A 19,985-nucleotide genomic window follows, 5' to 3' on the forward strand; every position below is an offset into this window, starting at 1 on the left:
GTTACCCTCGTTAGTCTAGTTCTGTTCAGCTGTGTGTAGTTCATTATCATCTGTGTCACCTGTGCCCCTCGTTATTTCAGTCATCTGTGTTTGTATATAAGTTCCTCTTGTTCACTCTGTCTTTGTTTGGTCACCGTTATACCCGTTATGTAGAACTGTTATGTAGTCCCACTATGAATTCCTGTCTGTGTTTTTGAACCTTCCCTCTGTAAACTACGTTTGAGATACTCCTCTGCCTCTCCTTGTCTTCCTGCCTGAGCCAAACCGTAACACATATAGCCTACACTGGCGTTTAAAAGTTTGGGGTATGAGATTGTTTTATGTTTTAAATGTCTCTTCTGCTCACAAATGCTGTATTTATCTGATAAAAATGCAGTAAAACTGTAATATAGTGAAATATACATTTAAAATAGCTGTTTATGTGTGATTATATATTTTAACATGTAATTTATTCCTGTGATCAAAGCTGAATTTTCAACATCATTACTCCAGTCTTCAGTGTCACATGATCCTTCAGAAATCATTCATAAACTTTTTTTTTTCAGGATTCTTTGATGGATACATGTTCGAAAGAACAACATTTACTTGAAAATCGAATTAAAATCTATCATTAGTTAGATTAGGCTTTATTGTCAGTCTTACCGACCTTAAATTTTTTGAATGCATAGAGATGCAAATACTGCAGAGATGTTAAGAAATATTTAATACCTGACAAAATGTGTTTTTGAAAATTATTTTTAAACACTTAATAAAAACTGTATGATACCATTGCTTTAATATTGTTCCCCCATGTGAACCATTTATAATGTTAGTAACAAATGTTCTATGCCCAAAAGATCATATTTCAGTGTGTTATGATCCTCTCTGATCCTGAATATGTTATCACACACAAAAATGACAGAGACACAGTTTTAAGTCACATGACTTTATTTTTCCATATAAAAATATCACTCTCATATACAACACAACCATAAGACTCATAGGAGAACATGTACATCTCGGTGCTTTCACTGAAAGCAGAAACCTCTCGAACTCCTTCACCTGTCAAGTAATAGATCGACATTTCCTTGGGAAACTTTATCACGCCGCAAGGGGATTGGCTGACTAACCACCATCTAACAATCACGTACCACATTTAACCTCTCAGACGGGTCATTGCATTCTGCCATTCACAATAATATATAAAAAATGCACAACAGAACATGACAAGCTTTAATGACAAGAACAAAGAAAAGAAATGTACACTTTTCTATTGTAATAGAAATTTCCAGATTTGTTGCTGATCTGTTTGTGCTTCAATCTTGATTTAAAGGTCCCATGGCATGGCATTTTTCTATTATTTTATAGTGTTTCCTGAGGTGTACTTATATTGTTAGTAGGATTTTTACATCATAAAATGTCATAATTTAGAAATAAAAGGCATTTTTTCTATACTGCTGTTTGCCCTGTGGCTGAATGCCCTGCTTCAAGAGGCGTGTCTGCTGTGAGACTTCAGTAAAAACGCCCACTGTTGTGATTGGCTGACATCTTTGCATCTTAAATGAGCGGAGGGGGCGTGGTTTAACGAGGTCTACGACGCACGAGCTGCTGCCAGAGAGACGGATGAACCTGAGATCACTTCTCATCAGTTCTCTCAGCATGTCTCAGTTCAGGGTGAACTGTTGTAGTTACTAGAATATACTTCAGGTTATTAGTTTATTTCTAGTCGGAGGGGCTGTCACTCATGTCAGAAAGTTAGTAACTTTAGAAAGTTATGGATCAGCGCTGACTCGAGACGCGAACCCTTTAGAACGATTCAGTCCGATTTGGTGAATTGGTTCGGTTCACTAAAAAGAACCGATTCAAAAGAATGATTCATTCGCGAACCGGACATCACGGAGATGGAGTGATTGCTAACAAAGTTATTTATAGTAACTACTGAGTTGTGAGAGCGCAGTCAGTCAGCGCGAGTTTATTGTGTTTGTATCTGAGAGTTCTGAATAAACACGAGTCCCAGTCATGCCGAGTCCGTCTTCATCATTATTACCAACTTTGTAACACATGCAATGTACCATTACAGCGAGATGAAAGAGTTAGTAAGTGTTGATTAAAGCAGTATTTCTAGATATGTTCCAATCATATGAAAAGCGTCAGTGAGTACACAACGCAAACAAAGACACAACAGCAGTAATCGAATGTAATCCAGTTTATTGTGGGGAAAGCTGGCTAGCCTAGCCGTATACCCTCACGCTTACCCTCCTTCTGCTTAATCTCGCGTCGCGTTTGGTGCCTCCGCTGTGGGCCAGATGCAGTACTGGGGGTCGGTGATGTTGAAGGCCGAGCTTCGGCGTGTGTGAGGTTTATCTCTAAAGATGTTACTCATGTTGAGCAGAAACGACTGTATGCACATTTTAGAACCGATAGACGCGACGAGGACGTACAAAAACACTGACTCACAAGATAGAAAACACGAAAACACTGTTCTGTCGGGAGAGAGAGAAGTCGCAGTGTGTGCACGAATAATAAATAATTAGCTACACATAAGAAATCACTGATCACAGATCAGAAGGAACTGAAAAAAGACTTCTGTTTTCATTTGTACATCCAAACACTGAGAAACTGCCAGCGTTCACTCGTTCACAAGTAACGTTAATGATCTCTCGAGCGCTTGCATGGGCGTGCCAGATTCTCTGGGCGGAGGAAAGGGAGGAAACCGTTCCTGCTTGGACATCAAACCAGGAGACTTCAGGATTGGCTCGTCTGGCCTGTCATTTTCTCAAAGGCAGAGAAAGACAGCCAGAACTCGGTTTTACACCGATCAACATTTCTATCCACTTGGGGACAATATTCAGGCTAGGGGAACTCATATTAACGTTGAAATACCTCATAAAATGAAAATTTCATGCCTTGGGACCTTTAAAAAAAATAAAAATCATAATTTAAAAGAGGCGTTTTCATTCGTTAAACCAATAAACTGCTTGTTTAGGCTGGTCTAGGTGAACGTTTGGACATCAATTGTCAGAAGAACTTGTGAGTTACATGAGCAAATATTTGAAAAGATTTAAAAAATCAAAGCAAATGCTTTTAAAAGCTCAACAAATAGACCCTGATTCACATGGAAGAAAAAGTGCTGGATTTCAGAGCAAATAAAGGAGGATTCTGTGTGGGCAAAGACAGAAAGAGAAAGAATGACAGATGGACAAATAGAAGGAGTGAATAAATACCGACATGTGTTGCTGGGACAAGCCTCTCTGCATCTCTGCCAGATACACAAACACATTCACAGTCCGATCCCAGGTTCAGAGAGGCAGTATTGCACGCAGCTGACCTCCACCTGAGCGAGTCTCCAACTTCCTGAAAGGTGCTTTCTCTGTTGACCGTCCTCCCCGAATCCTGAGGGGAAGACAGCACACGAGCGTCTTCGGAGGGAGCCGATCAGAAGATACTGATGATGATGCTTCTCTGTCATCTCAGCTCTCGGCTGCTCCCGGCCGTACGTACGAGAGTTTCCCTGGAGCCGCGCTCATGCTGGACGCTCCGGTTTTGAAGAGCACAAGCTGATGACCTGTAGAGATTAAAACAGGCCGTGTGAGAGAATGGCCATTTCCTGCTACAAAACAGCAGACGGAAGACGGGACGAATAGGATGTGAGAAACAGGAAGTGGGAGGAAGAGAAATGTGAGAGTTCTGTGGATCTACGCCATCGAGTCTAAAGGTGCGGTCACGTTTACCATTGTTCAGGGAATTTTTGTGGGTGAAAGCCAGTCATTTCAATAGTAATCATCATGATCGGGAATTTCAAAAGATCTGCCCACTCAGATTTCACAGCGGGTTAATTACACTGATTTCCTGCAATGACCAACAGAAAGCGGCTTGGGTTGAAAGAGTCTTCTGTGCGAGCTGTGCTTCATACATCCCTACCCTACAGTGTTGGATCCATTTCAGCCAAAATACTGTCCATTTTGACATCAAAAATAAAAGGGGATCATTTTGACAAATGAAAACTCTTCGGTCCCGCTTACACCTGTTATTAAAGGGTTAGTTCACCCAAAAATGAAAATTCTGTCATTAATTACTCACCCTCATGTCGTTCGACACCCGTAAGACCTCCGTTCATATTCGGAACACAAATGAAGATATTTTTGTTGAAAGCTGATGCTGAGAAAAGCTTCAGATAGGCCTCCATTGGCATTCAGTACATTAATACTCCCCAGACCCATAAAAGGCACTTAAAACGTTGTTACAAAGTCCATCTCACCACAGTGGCTCTACAATAATTTTACGATGCGACGAAAATAGTTTTAGTGCGCAAAAAAAAATCAAAATAACACCTTTATCCAATTTGTTATCGTCTTCCGTGTGTGCCTCCACGACGCATGTGCGAGAATATGACGTAGCGCCAGCGTTCGGGAATCCATGAAATGCACACTTAAGCTCCATTTTGAGAACTACGCTGAGACCTAAAGCACGATCAATGTAGAATTCAACAGCTTAGACACGCGCGTCTTCCTCTGATTGTAAACAAATCGCTTCTGGGTCATGTGTCCGAACGCCGGATCTGCTTCATATTCTCGCGCATGCGTCGTGGAGGCACACACGGAAGACAAGAACAAGCTGGATAAAGGTGTTATTTAGATTTTTTTTGCGCACTAAAACTATTGTCGTCGCTTCGTAAAATTATTGTAGAGCCACTGTGGTGAGATGGACTTTGTAACGACGTTTTAAGTGCCTTTTATGGGTCTTGGGAGTGTAAATATACTGAATGCCAATGGAGGCCTATCTGAAGCCTTTCTCAGCCATCAGCTTTCAACAAAAATATCTTCATTTGTGTTCCGAATATGAACGGAGGACTTACGGGTAATTAATTAATGACAGAATTTTCATTTTTGGGTGAACTAACCCTTTAAGATGTGTTTTGGTCGATCGGATCACAAATAGACGAGGGAGACACATTTCCATTTACACCTGGTGTTTAAAGCCTTGTTTATACTAGAGATGTTCCGATACCCTTTTTTCCTTCCCGATACCGATTCCAATACCTGGGCTCAGGGAATCGGCCGATACCGAGTACTGATCTGATACCTGGGTGTGTATCTGTATATACTACTAGCCCTGTATGAATTGCTAGAATTATTTTATGGTGTGCTTCAGACTTATCCCTTAATAAATTATGAACAAATACATACTGTGAACTACTGTATTTATTAAAGTATTTGTATTATCTGACATGCATTTGACAGTAATATTATTTATTTTTCTTAAGCGAAAAAAGAACTTCAAATGCAGCCACAAATCTAACACCGCAAACTAAAAAAGGTATTTTAGTTTTACAATATTACTGTATAAAAAACTGTGCAACAAATAAGTCTAGGAATATAAAAAAATGATATATTCATCAGAAAATAATCTCTTTACAACAAAACAAGTAAAAAATAAGCAACCGTCAAGGCATAATTATTATTATTAATAGAGACGTATTATTATTACATAGAACCATAGCTAAATCTACTATAGGCTACAAGAGTAGCTTAATCTTGTTAATTTCTTCACGTTAAACTGAACTTTTATTTTGACGGGTTGCCGTGAAGATCTTTGACTGTCTGTGTTCATGATATGACATTTTTCTCAAATGAAAAGGTAAATTCTCATGAAGTGACGGTTTATGCGTTCGTGTCCTCATATAGTGACACATGGCAGAGGCTAAAAAGACGGCAGACACTAGTATATATTCAGCTACAGTCTGGAGCCCTGCGCTTAGATTAACACGAAGGCGACTGAACGCAGCTGCATGTATCGAGTATACTCGGGAGTCGGTAACTTACTATCTGGTATCATCACATTTTTTAAATTTCAGCACCGACTTGTTACTAAAGTGCCTGTACTTGTGACATCCCTAGTCACTCTTTTACTGTCTGGTTGACATACTGTGGCAACACAGCACAACTTCCTGTGTTTGTAATGCATTCTGAGCAGCGAAGAAGAACCGCACAGTGTTTAGGCAAAGCTTGTGGTCATTTTACTGTCTATGGTCATAACTAGGTCTTGTTTAAGAAAATGGTATCGGATTGGTACATGGGTTCAAGTACTCGCCGATACCGATGCCAGAATTTGTTGTGGTATCGGTGATATTTCCGATACTGGTATCGGAATCGGAACAACTCTAGTTTATACTTTGCCTGGCTCCGCTGTGCGAGCCTCCACTGACTGCGCACGCTCCTCCCCAAACGGATGAGGCGTTTATACTTGACGCGCTCGCCGTACTATTCTTTGAAACGACAGAGGGCGACTCTGAGTAATTGTTCTATAAACCATCAGGAAACAGCGGTGAGAAGTAATGTAGCTACACAGGTGACGATGTTTATTTTAGTACACTTCACCAAAAACCACACTACAAAACAATCGTGTAAAACTCAGTAAACCTTGATATTATTACTTGTGACATTAGAACTAAATGAATGTACACATGTATGTATACAACTAAATTAACTATCTCTCAAATATTTCCTAATTTCACAAAAAATTTTCATTTAGTTTCGTGATTTTTTTAAAATTAAACATGGATCTTTATTTTCAATAAAAGGGCTTATTTCTGCTTTTGTAGGCTCATTTTGTAAATATAAGTTCATTTGTACGTGCAAACAGGGTGCCGGTGTGATGAGACGTCATGCTCGGCTCAAACTCGTGCATCTTCGGATGCGGAGCCGCACGAAAAGTTACAAAAAATGCGCTGCTCACCGTCACGCGAAATGGGGTCTCGCGCACCCAACACGCACAACCGCCCACTCCGCGATGACGTCATTTTTGCTGCGTGCACGTGCGGACGCATCGAGTATAAACAAGGCTTTAATCCGTCTCTTTTCCGTGTCCACTTTCGTCCTCTTCTGTATATTTCTTTGAGGGGAGGGGCTATAGGTGGGTAAATGTATGGGCTTTTTCAGATCTTTCAATCTAACAAAATACAGACAAAAAAAGCTCACGCAATTTACAAATGAACAGTGTCGTGGGCTACTTTAACCCTGTTGTTCATGTCCGCGGGTTGAAGCGACACCAATAATGTGATATTTTACCCTGGGAATGCGAATTTAAGCAAGGGAACCCCACCAAAAAACAGATTTTACCTCCCGGAACACTATTTTTACTGGGTGACACCCCCTTAAACGACGGGGCTTGTTTGAGCTAGTTTTGAGCAGCAATTGGGCGTTTTTTTTTGTTAAAACCTGGCAACCCTGCATATGAACGCGTTTGGAGAAAACGGACAAAACACACAGAGAGCATCAGCTTTTGTGCCTGCTCTGATAGACACAAGACCAGCCTTCGCTGTGGGTGTGTGTTAGGAATCAGGAATGGTGAGAGAACATTGTGCTTTATATTCGTTTTTTTTGTCTTCAACCTACATTTGGGTCTTCAGCCGAAAAAGTTTAAATCCAGTAGTGGAGAGTAGATGATCTTTTGTGGCTGTTTGAACACATTCGGCCACATGAGCGTCTACACTACGCATTTTCCACTACCTCTGGAAGTGGTCAAAAGTGGACAGGCTCAAAGTGTTTTAGACCCTATTTACACCTATATTCAGCGTCGTCCATTTGTGATCCGATCGAGCACAACACATCTAAATACCAGGTGTAAGCAGCGCCTAAAATATCTGATCTCTTTTAGACAGTAATGAGTTTAAATGGAGAACTTCCTCAGATGTTTCCCATGACAAAATTAAGCAGTTATCTCACATGTCTCCTCTAAAGTTTCACAAGCAATCTCGAAAAAGTCTCACATTCTCCTCAGATTTGCCAGGATGAAGTGTGCCATCAAAAGTCAGGGATTTCAATATGTATTTGGACATTTCTCATCTCTCATCCGAGACGAAATGATCTGAGCTGTGCTATCCACATTGATTTTATAGCTCTTTATTTCTTGTCTATGTCAGCTATTGTCCCATTTGTGTCTAGTTTTATTCCGCCATAAAATGTTCCACTATAAGAACAGAACTCAACACGTTGAGAAGCGCTGGTCTGTGTGCTGGTCTCTGTGTGTGTGTGTGTGTGTGGTTAAGAGAGCAGGCGTGAGGAGTGAGTGGTCACGGCATTTAAAGCACTCATCAGGGGGACATTTATTATTTACCAAAGGACGTACATTAACACGAATCCACACACACATTTACATTAATACTATGCCACACTATAGTTGTTACAATCCACGCCTGTCCTGGACTCCAGTTCCCAATATCCTCCCTGTCTCACACCTGAACTCACTTCCTCATCATCTCTCCCGCTCTCCCTGGATTCCCTGCACCTGGTCTTTGTCATTAGCACTCCCTTTATATTGAACTCACTCCCTGCACTCCTTGTCCGTTGTCAAATGTTATATTTACGTGTGTGTTTTGTATTCAGTTTAATATTAAAACACGTCTTTGTGGAAGCCCTTGATCTTCTCTTCTCTGCTGCAGCACACCATTGTAACAATAGTGCCTCTATCCAATAACTAATCTAAAGTGGATTTTGCTCAAAAAATGGGCAGACGTGCATTATTTGTAGTGTTTTATAATAAACTGAACATTACTCATAGCATTACTCACATTACGTATAGCATTTCTCATTCTTTATGGTTAGAAACATTCACAGAGCTGCATGAAAAACATACAGAACGTATATCGTCGTAATCATATATTTATTTGGCTTCATGTTTCATCTGTAGAAATGTTTCTTTCAGTCGTTTATGAGCGGAACCGCGTGGAACTCATTACGAGGAAATCAACACAAAGTTGTCATTCGTTATGATAGCATTATATGATTGACAGCTCTAGAGCGAATGAGCTCTCTGACTCATAACAGAACAGTGGAAAATGCATAGAAATTATAATCTGTATAAAGAAAATGAAAGAATAAACCTGCTCTCAGACACTCAACATCACATTACACAGGTTTTCAAAACAGCGCCACTACTCACTCTTCTGTGCTCAATTCTAATCAGAAAACTTGTTTCATCACGGAGTGACGAGGGAAAAAAGCCATACACTGGTCGGGAAAAAAACTTGCTTGGTCGCACCATGATTGGTCACGCCTGGTGTGATTTGCTCAAGAGGGATCTATTGTTTTGATTCAAGATTCATTGCGACATACATTCACGGCATTTAATCGCACTCAGTGTGAAATGGCCTTCAGTGTCCGTCCACTTTTTTATTTAAGTTTGTTCCTGTCTTGAAATATTATTTCCATAAATTTTTCCCATAGGGATTATGATTGCATTATACTTGTGCTTTCACAACGCCACCGGAGAGAGCGTCAAAATTTGCTCTGGCCGCCCCTACCAACGACCGAATCGAATGCTTGGTCTTTTTTTTTTACTGTATTTAAAGGGGCCGCAAAGCAAACAACCATTGATGCAGGAATTTGTGCTGACTGACCACCAGTAGGGTATAAGTTAACCTCATGAAATCTTTAAATGTGAAAGTAAGAAATTGATCGATTGGAAGAACTTTTACACATTTATAGTTACATGTTTGCTAACTAAATAAACCAATTAAAAGCCATTTGTGTGGTGTGGCTTTTGTGTTCATGGTTAAGTTTATGTGAGTTTCAACATGCAGTTTATAGGAGACGTTTGCTAGCCTTGGTCTTTAATTAACATTAATATTAATTTGTGTGCAGACTGCATTACAATAACTGTCCTGGTTGAAGTGTAGCATTAATTCAATTGGTCAAATCAGTGTTGTTTTGAGCAAATTAATTGCATTCCCGCTGAAAATCAAGCATTCTAGAGTGAAAATGTTGCCTATAAATAGTGTCATGTGCCTTCTTATCAAACCCGCCACAGCAATGATCAACCTCTCCTCCATTTTGCTTGAGAACTAAAGTGGTCGGAACCAAAGTTTACAGCACTGCGTTCTCTGGAATCCTCTCAAGCGGACGACTTCTACATTCCCATTGGTTGCCGCCGAACCGCGTCATAGCTCATTACCATAAAGTTGACCTGATTTCAACTCTCCTCAACGGCCAAATCGTTCAAGACGTGCCGCGCCATTCTCGCCGGAGCTCGCCATGTGTGAACCATAGACTGTAAAAAAATATGGACGTAGTGTCCGTGACGTCACCCATAGGATTCTGATGAGCAGTTTTGAAGTGTAAAGTAGGGTCGAGCTGGCCGTTGCCATCTTGGCAGCGCGTCATCGCGCGTCACTCCCGGATAACATAAAATGGGCAAAAAGGCGGGACGTGGGCGGAGCTGAGGTGACGCAATGACTAACAGACAGCAGATAAATGGCTATCCACCTGTCACTCAAAGTGGCCACGCCCTTAATTATGCAGAACTTTAATGCTTTATATAATGTAAACGAATGAGTTATAAAAATATTCACCCCCCTCACAGTCGTCATGAAGGGCAAAATTAGCCGTATAGACCAAAACCACAATTTGTACAAGGCTGTAAACATGTTTTATTCTGCTGTAAAGTTGGTCACTTTAACATGAGCTCAATGAGATTCTGCTCCTTCTGGAGCCTGTCGATGAATTGCAGTATATGTCACTTTCGTATTGGCTTCAAGAGAAACTGCGGGAGGTTTCCGCTTGGTGTGAATGCACAGTCATAAATCAAGCCAATCAGCTATGCAAATATTTTTACCATTAACTGCTCTTTGTTATTCTTCTATTTCTAGTTACCTAAAGCAGAATTTTATATATTATATTTCATCATGCAAAATGAGTTGGATAGTTAGTATGAAATGTCCTAAGATATTTAAACAGTGTGACACTTTGCAACTTTACCTGTCCACGTGCTCTGATTGGTCATGACGAAGGCCCTGCACTGGGCGTGGCTCTCACACACATCAATAGCTTCATGGACGCTGAAGACTGACAGCAGGCATCCGTCGTGCTGATAGGACGGCCAGCAGCGGTAGTTCTCTGCTGCTATTGAGGCATCCGACACACGCTTATACTCTGTCAAAAGAGAGAAAGGCCGGTAAAAATGCTAATCTTCAAAATACTAAAGTTATAAATATTTGTTATTTATGGGAAAAGGCCAGATAAAACACCAATATAAATGTATTTGAATTGAATTTGTTTTATGCATTGCATTGCTACTGTTCTGAATGTCACTCTTAAGTAAGTAAATCTTTCATGTTCAGTGCTTTCTGGCCAAAGGCTGACAGCCCCCATGACAGCACTGACACACTGCTCAATAAATCAAACACATAACAACTGTCCAAGAAAAGCATAGCGTGTGTATATGCGAGTGTATATGCGAGCTTAACACACAGCGAAACAAGCTCCTTCATTGTGTTGACACAGGGGGCGTCCTGCTCTGTGACGGAGATCGTCTTCAGGCTGTTGTTAGTCAGAGCTTCAAGATTCAAGATTCAAGAGTTTTATTTGTCACATACACAGTTATATACACAATATACAACTGGCAGTGAAATGTAAACAGGTCCGCTCCATGGACAGTGCAAATAACAGTTACAAGAAATTAAAATAGAAATAGAATAAAATTAGAATAAAAAGTATTAACATAAGTAGAATTATAAATAAATCAAGTAAAAGATAAAAATAGGAAATAAGATAAATAAAAATATAAAAAATATGTGGATATGATAAGTGAGATAAACTGTAGACTTAAAAATAAGTGGTTAACATAAAATATATATATATGTATATATAAAGAAGTATAATGTGCAAGGTTTATTACAGGTTGTTACGCAGTAACAATAGGAAAGTAAAGTGCAGTGCAATTGCAGTATGTGGATGTTAATGTTAAAAAACCGTATGTTTATGCGTGTGCGGGGGTGAAGTGAGTCACGTGACTGAGTTCAGGAGTCTGATGGCCTGGGGGAAGAAACTCCTCCTGAGTCTTTCAGTCTTTGCCATCAGGCTACGGAAGCGCTTACCAGATGGCAGCAGGGTGAAGTGAGAGTTTGCAGGGTGATTAATGTCTCTGATGATTTTGGTAGCTCTACCTCTGCAGCGTTTGGTGTAGATGTCCTGCAGAGACGGGAGAGCTGAGCCTGAGATGCGCTCGGATAAGCGCACCACTCTTTGCAGGGCTTTGCCATCATGACTGGTGCTGTTCCCGTACCACGCTGTGATGCACTGAGTCAGGACACTTTCTATCGCCCCTCGATAGAAAGTTTTCAGGATGGCTGGTGAAACCCTGAATTTCCTCAGCTGGCGCAGGTGGTACAGTCTTTGCCTGGCTTTTTTCACCTGTGTCCGGATGTGTGTAGTCCAGGTCAGATCCTCGGAGATGTTCACACCCAGGTATTTGAAGCTGCTCACTCTCTCTACCGGTGTCCCGCTGATCATGAGAGGGGAGTATGACCGATGCTGTCTCTTCCTGAAGTCCACAATCAGTTCTTTGGTCTTGTTAACATTCAGAGAGAGACAGTTGTCCTGGCACCATGATGTCAGTTGCTCCACTTCGTCCAAGTATGCCGTCGCATTGTTGTTGGAGATGAGACCCAGGACAACAGTATCATCAGCAAACTTGATGATCGAGGTGGAGCTGTGTGTGGACACACAGTCATGGGTGTAGAGAGAGTAGAGCAGGGGACTCAGCACACAGCCCTGTGGAGCTCCAACACTCAGGGTGATGGAGGTGGAGGTGAACTGGCCTACTCTCACCGCCTGGGGTCTGCCAGTGAGGAAATCTTCAATCCAGAGGCAGAGAGAAGAATTCAGGCCTAGATCCAGGAGTTTGTGTGTTAGCTTAATGGGAACTATGGTGTTAAAGGCTGAGCTATAGTCAATAAATAGCAGCCTGACATAGTTCCCACTCTTGCTGTCGATGTGAGTGAGGCAGGAGTGAAGGACGTGAGAAATGGTATCTTCAGTCGATCTATTGGGACGATAGGCAAACTGAAGAGGGTCCAAAGTGTCAGGAATGGAGGAGCAAATGTTGTTTTTAATGAGTCTCTCAAAGACCTTCATGACTAAAGATGTGAGAGCCACTGGACGATAGTCATTTAGGCAAGAGGGTTTACTGATCTTAGGTACAGGGATGATGGAGGATCGTTTGAAGGAGGTGGGGACAACAGATGTAGCAAGGGACTCGTTGAATATGGATGTAAAGAGCCCTGCGAGCTGATCAGCACAGGACCGCAGAACACGACCTGAAATACCATCCGGCCCAGCAGCTTTCCTGACATCCACACGTTTGAGTGCCCTCCGAACCTCGTCCTCCGAGACAGAGATCACGTGACCGTTGCTGCTCTGAGGGACTCTCTCTGACGCGTCACTCGCCGGAGTCGCGCTGCCGCGATTACCATCAAAGCGAGCGTAGAAAGAGTTTAGCTCGTTCACCAGCAACGGATCAGCTCTCACCTCTGCAGAGGATTTAGTTCCAAAAGCACAGATGGTTCTCAGTCCCTGCCACATCCGCCGGGAGTCGTTGAGTTGGAAATGAGATTCCACTCGGTCTTTATAGCGGAGTTTTGCGGCTATAACGGCGCGCCGGAGGGCGTAACATGAAGCTTTGTACTCCCTCATATCCCCCGTTAGGAGACCGGCATTGTAAGCGGTGGTGCGCGAGTTTACTGCAGTGCGAATTGAACTGTCCACCCACGGTTTCTGATTAGGGAAGGACGTTATAGTTATTGTTTGTGTGGCTTGCTCTGTCAGTGTGTTGATAAAGCAGAGCGCCACTTCTGTGAACTCGCTGACGTCTTCAGAACTCGCGCGGAACATGTCCCAGTCGACGTCATCAAGAGCTGCCTGTAGCGTGATCTCTGAATGGGATGACCAGCGTTTGACTTCCCTCCTCACCGGGGGCTCTTGAACGAGCCTTTGTTTATATTCCGGTGTGAGGAAAATGGCGGCATGGTCCGATTTGCCAAAAGCTGGCTGTGAACGAGCTTTGTAGGCGTTCTTAAACGGAGAGTAGCAATGATCCAGTGTGTTTGCTCCTCGTGTGGGACAGGAGACATGCTGGTGAAAGTTTGGCAATACTTTCTTTAGGTTAGCTTTGTTAAAATCACCCGCGACGATGAAAGCAGCGTCGGGGTGTTTGTTTATGAAGCCGCTGGTCACATCATGGAGGGCAGATAAAGCCAGCCCCGTGTCTGCTTGTGGTGGAATATAAACGGCAGTGGCGATGACCGAGGAAAACTCCCTCGGCAGGTAGAAAGGCCGGCAAATGATAGTTAAATGTTCCAAGTGAGGCGAGCAGGATCGCGAAAGAATGGAGATGTTCCTAGGATCGCACCATTTCTTGTTTATCATGAAACACACTCCACCGCCTTTAGATTTCCCGGCCTCGGCTGTTCTGTCCATCCGAAAAACAGAGAAGTTCTCGGACGGCGTCACGGCTGTATCCGGGACCGCTGGCGTGAGCCATGTTTCGGACAGACAATAGATGTTGCAGTCTCTCATGTCCCGTTGAAAACTTATCCTGGCTCTAAGATCGTCCATCTTATTCTCCAAGGATTGGACATTTGCGAGCAAAATGCTCGGGAGAGGAGGACTGAATGCTCTTTTTCTCAGTCTGTTGCGGATCCCAGCGCGTTTCCCGCGGTGTTTTTTGAATCTTCGCCGTCGACTCGAGTGGCCATTGTTCAACTCGGCGTCCCGGCGAATCTCAGATGGAAGATTGGAGAAAGTGTCCTGAAACAGGTCAGTGTAGCGGTAACCAATTTCCAGAAGTGTTTTGCTGTCGTAACAGATCAAAGCAGATGATCCGTTGGAAAAAATAGAGAGTAAAAGAGAGTAGAATAATAAATAAAAGCAAAGTCTTAGCGGAGCGACCTGATCGGCGACCGAGCACGGCGGCGCCATCTTGCTTCACATGTGACATGTGTCTTTTGATTTCTCCTTTATCTATTGCTTCCTCAGAAATTCACTCACACACATTTCAAACGCCACTCAACGTGACCCCGACCGCAATAAATGCCTCTGTCACAGACAGTCACAGTCAGAGAAAGAGGGAAGCAGATAAAAAGAGAAATGCCAGATAAATAGAGGGAGACGTGAGGAGTAACGGCCAAAAGAAAATGAAACGAACACGTCCCTCCCACACATTCATCTGGTCCTGTCACTATCTCTGCCTGTCAGCTCTTCAACACCGCAGTACATCACTGAGATAAAGACACCAAAACACACCCAACATTTCACAAAACACTGTGTCAAATTAGGGAATGTCCTTATGATGTTACTAGGTGAAAACTTGGTAACACTTTAGTTTAGGGTCCAATTCTCACTATTTGTTGCTTATTATCATGCATATTACTAGCATATTGGCTGATTATTAGTACTTATAAAGCACATATTAATGCCTTATTCTGCATGACCATATTCTACATCCCATAATAATAACCAATACCTAAACTTAACAACTACCTTACTAACTATTAATAAGCAGTAATTAGGAGTTTATTGAAGCAAAAGTCACGATTAATAGAGAGAATTGGACCCTAAACTAAAGCATTTTTTAGAACATTTGCACCAAATCTTCAATTTATATCAAAACCTTGTTCTCATTGCTCATGTATCCAGACACTTTACTTGTGGGATGATTTTTTTGTAATTCCTATTATTTTCAATAGTGATTCTCATTAGATTATCTTTACTGTAATTTTTACTGTAATTCAATTATTTCTGTTTTATTTAAATCAGCATAAATGCGGTAAAACACAATAAAAAACAAATACTACAATTGTGTATACATTTACTTAAATTAAATGTATATAATATAAAATTGAATAATACATTAATATTGCTGGTATAATATTATAATTAATAATATATTAATACATCAATAATAATAATAATAATATAATATTATTGTGTTAATATTACTAATATCAATATAATGTTACATAGGCTATTACATATTATATTACATCATTTTAACATATTAAATATAGTTAATATATATAAATATTACTTTTTTGTATCCTTGTGCACAATTGTAATTTAAACATGGCTATATATATGTGTATTATTTTATTTTGGACTATTCATTTTAATAACCTTTAGTGTATATACATATTTCTATTGCACGGTTTATTTGGTATTTCTGTAGGTGATTTGAGGTATTACTGCTGTTAAGTTTTATATTTTGCTGTTATGAGTGTGTGTGTTTTGTTGTTTTGTGTTGTGTATAAGCTACTCGATGCTTTGAATTTCCTTTGGGATTAATAAAGAATCAATCAATCAATCAATCATTACAGTATATTATTATCATGATAGCATTACATGAGAATTAGACGGGATATTTTTTGTGATGAATATAATGTAGCAATGCAAAGTTTTCACAATGTTCTGAGTTCTGCCTACAATAATAGTTCCTACCAGCATGTCCTAACTAGTCGTTTGTCTGTCTAACACTGAACATAACATTTCTGCATCACAATCATAACCAATAGGACCAATAGGAATAAGATAATAAACAGCAGAACTTGTAGGCAAATGAGATTTCACTGTGGACAGGGGTTAAAAGAGACGCATCCTAATCCACTGCCCATTATAATGTTACGTCTGGTTATGAAACAGTATGATAATCAGCTAACGTGTACGGTAGAGACACGAGTTGAGTGCACTCTCATAACTAATGGGAACAGACCAGTGTAACGCTGCCAACATTCTCCTTACTGCCGCTACGATGGCCAGATCTTTTACGTGTGCTTTTTGTCATAAAAATGTGCAGCTGTCTGTTCCTCATCTCGGTCATGTTGTATCAAGTCAACATTACAAGACGTGATTCACATTAACACAACATACTGTTTCTAATACTGAACGTATGACATTACATTAGTGAACAGGGGCAGCTGTTCTGTCTCAGATGAGAAAAAGAATATATGTAGCTGTCCGTATGAATTCAACAGCTGCGAGCAGCTCAATTTGGAAAAATGTGTGTGTGGAAGAGGCACATTATACAGTAAAACGAATATTAATAACACAATGTCCCTTTAACTGATTTGCTGAAAAGGCACTTTGGTAAACAGACAATAACCATGGTAGGGTTGTGCGAATAACATTGACCCAGCTTACAGGGAACATCTGGTGAGGTTATGAACAAACATTCTTCTAATAACATTAACTCTTTCTCTGCCATTGACAGAATTTTCGGACTTTCTGTGTTTTCACTGTTATCCGGTAGGGGGCGCTATGACATCTTCTGAAAGAGTACAGAATCTCCTGATCAAAACACAGACGAAGAAGAAGCTGAAACAAGCAATAACATATACAATGTTGCCAGAAATTTTGGGACGCCTGCCTTTACATGCATGTGAACTTTAATGACATCCCATTCTTAATCCATAGTGTTTAATATGGAGTTGGCCCACCCTTTGCAGCTATAACAGCTTTGACTCTTCTGGGAAGGCTTTCCACAAGGTTTAGGAGTGTGTTTATGGGAATTTTTGACCATTCGTCAATCAATCAATGTAAATGTAATGCAATGTAAATCAACTAAAATGTACGGGTAGCCAGTGGAGTGAGGCTAAAATGGATGAAATGTGCTCGTGTTTACGTGTTCCATTCTCCTAGAAGCGCATTTGTGAGGTCAGGCACTGATGTTGGACGAGATGGGTCACAGTCTCCGCTCTAAAAGAAAGTTGGTGACTTCTGCGCACTGTGACCCTCAGCATGCGCTGACCCCGCTCTGTGATTTTACGTGGCCTACCACTTCGTGGCTGAGTTGCTGTTGTTCCCAATTGCTTTGGGGGTGTTGATGGACTCCATCTACTCCATCTGTGTTTTGATCATCGTTCAATCATTTGATTTTCTCAGCTTTTTGCTCAAAATGTTGCTTTTTTATTAAACTTACCATATTCAAGTGTTGATAACAAAAGAATGCATGAAGCTAGAATACATTTTTGTTTGTTTGTTTAAAAGCAGAGGATCTGTTCTTTGTTTTGATATATTGCATGTTCAAAATATTCAACAAAATATTCTGGGGGCTGTGAAACTTTTCTGAAAATAATCAAAAATTCTGGTGCTGACTGGATTTTTTTTTTTTTTTTTTAAACAGAATGTTTGTTCAAAGTTATCGGGTCTTTAATAATGTTTTTAAAACATCAGTGATATATCTTCCATGTTTTAGTTGGACACTGGTCTGTCATTTTTTTTTATGTTGCTACAGGTTTCAGAATGTTCAGAGAACATTTAAAAGTAAAGTTCCAATGATACTTTCCTTAACGCTCGCATAACAAAGAAAAACGTTTTTTAAACCATTTAACTCTTTCCATTCCAGAATTTTTACCAGCCACTGACAGCATTTGTTATTATTTTCACACTCTCACACTTTTCCATGGCCCTCAGAATATTTGGTATATGAATATCTGAATATGCAATATATTAAAAGAAAGAACAGACCCTCTGCTTTTAAACAAAACAACTCAATTTATTCAAGCTTCATGCATTCTTTTTTTTTAACACTTGAATGTGGGTTGGTTTCATAAAAACATTTTAAGCAAAAAGCAGAGAAAAATTTGTTTTTGTCAAAGACTACATCCAGATGGGATTCAGAACGATGATCAAAACACAGATGCAGTAGATGGAGTCCATCAACACCCCAAAGCGTCACAGTCCTATAGCTCGTCCTGGCGCGACATTTCATTCAGTAACATTTGGCAGTTTTGATTCATATGCTGTTTAATGTTGATGATTGCGTTGTTTTACATATGCATCTTAGATTTGATATCACTTGTTTCTGCTTCTTCTTCGCCTGTGTTTTGATCAGTAGATGCTGTACTCTTTCAGACGATGCGTAATAGCGCCCCCTACCGTATAACAGTGAAAACACAGAAAGACGGAAAATTCTGTCAATGGCAGAGAAAGAGTAAAAGGTGCACTGTGTAAATTTTGTGCATCTAGCATTGTGCATCAAGTGGTGAGGTTGTGAATTGCAACCGCTCACTCCTCCCTTTCGAAGCCCATGGAGAAGCTACGGAGGCCGACAAAGGACAAAAATGTCATCATCTGAGACAGCAGAGAGTGACTAGCGCTCTGTAGAGAAGTTTGTCCGTTTAGGGCTACCGTAGAAACATGGTGGCAACCAGCAACGTGTGTAGATAGAAATGGCTCATTCTAAGGTCATAAAAACATTTCACACAACGGTTCACTATGTAAGGTCTTTATACACCACTGAAAACATTGTTATGTATATTATAGTGCATTTCTGTCAACAGATCCTCATAAATACTACACACTGCACCTTTAACTGGACGTTTTGAACATTCAGAAATAATGTATTCATAAATACAAGAACATGTTTTTGTTAGATGAGGAAGATGTCTGTATTTTATCTTATTTTAAATGGAATTTACTCCTCTTCTCATCTGAACGCAGGCCTTTCCTAGAGCGTCCGTGACAAGACCCAGCAAGAAAACCTGCATCGCTTACTCATCTAAGATCATCAAACCGAGTTGATGACAGTATTTTGTGACATTCCTATTTTCATGCTTTAATATGATCACTAAAGACCGTTGAAGGACGGCTTTGATTACACGCCAACCGCTGGCCAACCACGCTGAAATACAGCCAGTCTGCATTTCCACAATCCAACCGTGGCTCTTTGACACTGTGCTGACTGGAAGCGGAATGGCGATGGATACATTGTCGTGGACCGCATGCCTTTGGCAAAAATGCTGACAATGTGGTCATGTATTCGAAAAACGATCCCATGGTAATCCATTTTGTGGACAGGATATATCGGTATAGAGCTGTCAATATGGCACTACTGCACTGCTGTGAGGTTTGTAAAAGCTTCTGGATAGTGTCTATGGAGAGTTTTACTCGTTTTTTATGCTCTTCGAGAAGGTTGTAACGTAAACTCAAGGCCTCATTCACAGCCCTGTGACAATGGGCCTGATAAAAGGAAAAGAGCCTTTAAAAGACCTGAGCTAACTGTGCACTAACGTCCCGACTACTAGGCCATAAATGTCGGAATCTCTGAGTCTCATTTTCCCTGTCTTGCTCTTCAGGGATATGCCTGGATGGGCTTTACTGACGTGATTCACTGTTTCTCCTCGAAAGTAGGGCTTTGAATGAAGGTCACTGGGCAAGCTGCCTCCGATGAGGTCTTTC

General features: G+C 40.9%; 1 protein-coding gene across 1 annotated transcript in view; it reads right to left on the reverse strand.

Moving 5' to 3' along the window:
- Nucleotides 1-913: 913 nt before the first annotated feature.
- The window catches only part of pkdcca (protein kinase domain containing, cytoplasmic a), a 56,385-nt gene continuing 37,313 nt past the window's right edge, over nt 914-19,985 (reverse strand). Inside the window, exons 6-7 of the mRNA XM_079842892.1 lie at nt 10,734-10,907; nt 914-3,544 (exon numbers count right to left, since the gene is read on the reverse strand). Coding sequence (XP_079699018.1) covers nt 3,450-3,544; nt 10,734-10,907 — 269 coding nt within the window. The 3' untranslated portion in view covers nt 914-3,449. The remainder of the gene's footprint in view (nt 3,545-10,733; nt 10,908-19,985) is intronic.

The sequence above is a fragment of the Gobio gobio genome (genome assembly GCF_949357685.1).
Source record: "Gobio gobio genome assembly, chromosome: 18".
In the NCBI taxonomy this organism is placed as follows: Eukaryota; Metazoa; Chordata; class Actinopteri; order Cypriniformes; family Gobionidae; genus Gobio; species Gobio gobio.